The following is a 3,791-nucleotide window of genomic DNA, read 5'->3' as shown; positions in this document are numbered from 1 at the left end:
TGCCGAGCGCTCGGGTCCGGCCCGGGTGGCAGTCACCGCTCCCCGGCGCACGCTCGCCTTCCCGGAGCCAATTCCTAGTGTTCTGCTCTTCTGTGGCATTATCATGTAATTTCATAAGGGGGTTTGGTTTTTTTTCTAAAGAGGATATAATTTCTAACATAGAACCATATGTATCTATATAATAGGCCAAATTCATCCTTGGCTGCTGCACAACCATCAGTAATTCGTTCAAGTCGATCTCAGCTTAAGTTTCTTGGCCCAGTATCTTTCCTTTCTTTGTGTATGATTTTAAATTGGCATCTCCCTCTATGCTGTTTAGCTCTAGGGATCAAATTTTTCTCTTGGTTGCATGGATGTAAAAGCAGAATACTTGTGTGGGTATAAGTAATGGTGCTGGGTTGAGAGTAGGAAGGAGGGTGGAACTTAACCTCGCAGTGGTACTTTCTAGCTATTAAATAGATCAAGTCTGTCTTTGTAAGCAATATGGTATTCCAAATACAGTTATATGGATTAGTTCTCTTGGTTGCAAATCTTAATCAAAATCAGCTGACTTTAAACACTGTCTTAAACCACAGCGAGTCAGTGGTCTTGCAAATCTTTGCTTTTAATTCGGCTTTGATGTGAAATTATGTAGCTTCATTGGTTTTGCTGGTGGTACACTCACACAGCAGAGTATGTCCATGAGGTCTGATACTGCTTTTCTCAGATCTCTGTGTAATAGTGCATCATTTGAATAATACCTGTTTTACCAAGGCTAGGATTCATCTTGCATGACTTCTCTCAGGTTAGCTGGCTTGTCTAAAGCAGTCTTCTGGGTTTTCTCTGTGGTCATCTCCAGAGAATAATTCATCTTGGCTCTCTCTGGACAGGCTGGCTTTCTCTCAAAGCACTGCTAATTCTCCACTGTCAATAGAGGAAGCCCAGGAGACTGGCATATGATAGTTGCCTGTTTTAGATAGCTGAATTTAGAAGCAATGAATCCCACTTTTGCATATCATGGTGCCCGAACTGGGTACCTATTGTACTGCATTTTGTGCAACCCACAGCCAGTGATATTCCACCCAGTCAAGCCGATGAACAAGGCTGTTCAGGTGGTGCTTGAGAGCACCATCTTCTCAATTTCATGTTGTAAATCTTGGTTCATCGTATTAACCAGCCCTTCTGCCATTTACTGCTCGTGTGGTTTTGGCACATAAGCCCTGAGGCCATAGCTTGTGTGTTACTTATTGGTTTATACCCCGCAAAGCTCCCTGAAATCCATAACTTATTATCGTGTTAATTCAGACTAAAGGGGCCAGAAAGCCATCTAAGATATGAGCTTCAGTTTCATAGAATCATAGAATGGTTTGGGTTGGCAGGACCTTAAAGATCATCTAGTTCCTACCCCCCTGCCATGGGCAGGGACACCTTCCACTAGACCAGGTTGCTCCAAGACCTAGCCAACCTGGCCTTGAACATTTCCAGGGATGGGGCAGCCACAGCTTCTCTGGGCAACCTACCTGAATCCCCAGGTTTTATCTTCTGTCAAGGATGTTCCTTAATAATCGTTCTCATTTATAGTTTTAAGTTCTTCTGAGCCTGAGCCCTCCCCAAGCCGACCTTGAGAAATCAAGGTTAGCAGCTTTAATACACCATTGACACCTAATTGAGCCTGGAAAATAAACCCTTTGCTTTTAATGCCTTTGGCAGTACCTAGAACAGGTAAAATGGAAATGGTAATTTCGTTTTCCAGTGTCAAGCAAATAATTCAAGCCTTCTTTCCTTTCTGTATGAACATTTTAGAAGGAGCTACAAGGCTCTTACAAGAACTCAGTGTATTTCTGCTTTACTGTTGCCCAACACTACGGAATTAAACTGCCTTTGTATGTGAAAATTTTTGTAAACCCCATCCCTGCTAATTAAAGATGCCCTCATAGTGCTGTCTTGAGTGAAAGGCATTAGAGATGTGAATACAAATGGATTTTTTCACAATGTCAGACTAAGACTTTATTAGAAAAATTATAGCAAAAACATTCTGAGAATTTTAAGGTCATAATCCATGAAGTTTTGACTGTCCTTTTGCACTTACAGAATGTAAATGAATATGTAATGCACACATGTATAGGGAAAATGATGAAAAAGGAAAATTCGCTTGGTCTAAGAGCTAAATATGAGTCAAGCTGGGACCTTCTACCCTAAACCATCCCTTTCTTGTCTTGCATGTTAGTGATTTGATAACACCTAGTCATAGAACCATAGAATTGTTAAGGTTGGAAAAGACCTTTAAGATTGTCAAGTCCAACCATCAATCCAGCAGCACCACCATGTTCACTATTAAACCATGTCCTCAAGTGCCACATCCACATGTTTTTTGAACACTTCCAGGGATCATGACTCCATTACTTCCCTGGGCAATCTGTTCCAATGCTTCACAACCCTTTCTGTGAAGAAATTTTTCCTAATACCCAATCTAAACCTCCCCTGACACAACTTGAGGTAATTTCTTCTCATCCTACCACTTGTTACCTGGGAGAAGAGACTGATCCCCACCTGGCTACCACCTCCTTTAAGATGGCTATAGAGAGCAATGAGGTCCCCATGAGCCTCCTTTTCTCCACATTGAACACCCCCAGCTCCCTCAGCTGCTCCTCATCAGACTTGTGCTCCAAGTCTTAAGAGGAGCCTCATTCTCCCCTCTCTGGCAGAGCAAGATATCTACCATTCTCATGAGGATGTCTCAGATACCCTAAAGTAACCAAATGGCTAATACCCAATCTTAGTCCAGCATTTTCCTCTTAAAAGATAAACCTGCCTAGCCAGGTCAATCAGAGAAAATAAAAGAATAACCTTTTATAATTTTAACAGGACGGACATTTCCAAAGAAGGGTCAGACGTGTGTGGTGCACTACACAGGTAAGGCATGTTCTGAATATTTTCTCAATACCTACTACCTTGCGTTCAAGAGCGATTTCCCATTTCAGATGTTGTATTTTTTGCTTTTTTTCTGTTACTCATAATCCATTGGTTAATATTCCTGTGGGTTTCTAAATATTTCATGTCTGGCTAAGCTGTTCAGGCTATAGTACCTAGATGTGCATGCTGGCAGATTTGCCAAGGGTTGTGTTCGATGGTGAGAGGTTTGCAGATGAAGCTGCAGACTTGATTCTTTAAGCTGTTTTACTAGCTAACGAATGGGTCAAGGTCATGGAGGAGATCATCCTGAGTGCCATCACAGGACACATGCAGGGCAACCAGGGGATCCCATCCAACCATCATGAGTTTATGAAAGGAAGGTCCTGCTTGTCTAACCTGATCTCGTATGACAGTGACCCTCTTAGTAGATGAAGGGCAGGCTGTGGATGTGGTCTGTCTGGATTTCAGTAAGGCATTTGACACTGTCTCCCACACCATACTTCTAGAAAAACTGGCTGTTCGTATCCTGGATGGGCGGACTCTTTGATGGGTAAAAAAAGTGCAGGGCCCAGAGAGTTGTGGTTAATGGAGCTAAATCCAATGGGCCTGAGTCACTAGTGGTGTTCCCCAGGGCTGTGTATTGGGGCCAGTCCTATTTAACATCTTTATTGATGATCTGGACTTGGGGATTGAGTGCACCCTCAGTAAATTTACAGACAACACTAGATTGGGTGGGAGTGTTGATCTGCCTGAGGGTTGGAAAGCTCTACAGGGAGGTCTGGACTGATTTAATCAATTGGCTGAGGACAGCTGCACTTGGGATACAACAGCCCCATGCAGCACTACAGGCTGGGGGAGGAGTGGCTCGAGAGTTGTTCATCAGAAGAGGACTTGGGAGT

The 3,791-nt window shown here is 43.1% G+C and overlaps 1 protein-coding gene across 1 annotated transcript in view; it reads left to right on the top strand.

Annotated features, from left to right (window-relative positions):
* Positions 1–2,844: 2,844 nt before the first annotated feature.
* Positions 2,845–3,791, top strand: part of FKBP1B (FK506 binding protein 1B, 12.6 kDa) — a gene marked incomplete at its 5' end in the record, with an annotated part of 43,657 nt that continues 42,710 nt past the window's right edge. Inside the window, one exon of the mRNA XM_009080705.1 lies at positions 2,845–2,892. Within this exon, the coding sequence (XP_009078953.1) occupies positions 2,845–2,892 (48 nt within the window). The remainder of the gene's footprint in view (positions 2,893–3,791) is intronic.

The sequence above is a fragment of the Acanthisitta chloris genome, unplaced genomic scaffold (assembly GCF_000695815.1).
Source record: "Acanthisitta chloris isolate BGI_N310 unplaced genomic scaffold, ASM69581v1 scaffold13808, whole genome shotgun sequence".
NCBI classification, from domain to species: domain Eukaryota; kingdom Metazoa; phylum Chordata; class Aves; order Passeriformes; family Acanthisittidae; genus Acanthisitta; species Acanthisitta chloris.
Note: the sequence above shows the minus strand (reverse complement) of the source record. Positions and strands in the feature narration are given on the sequence as shown.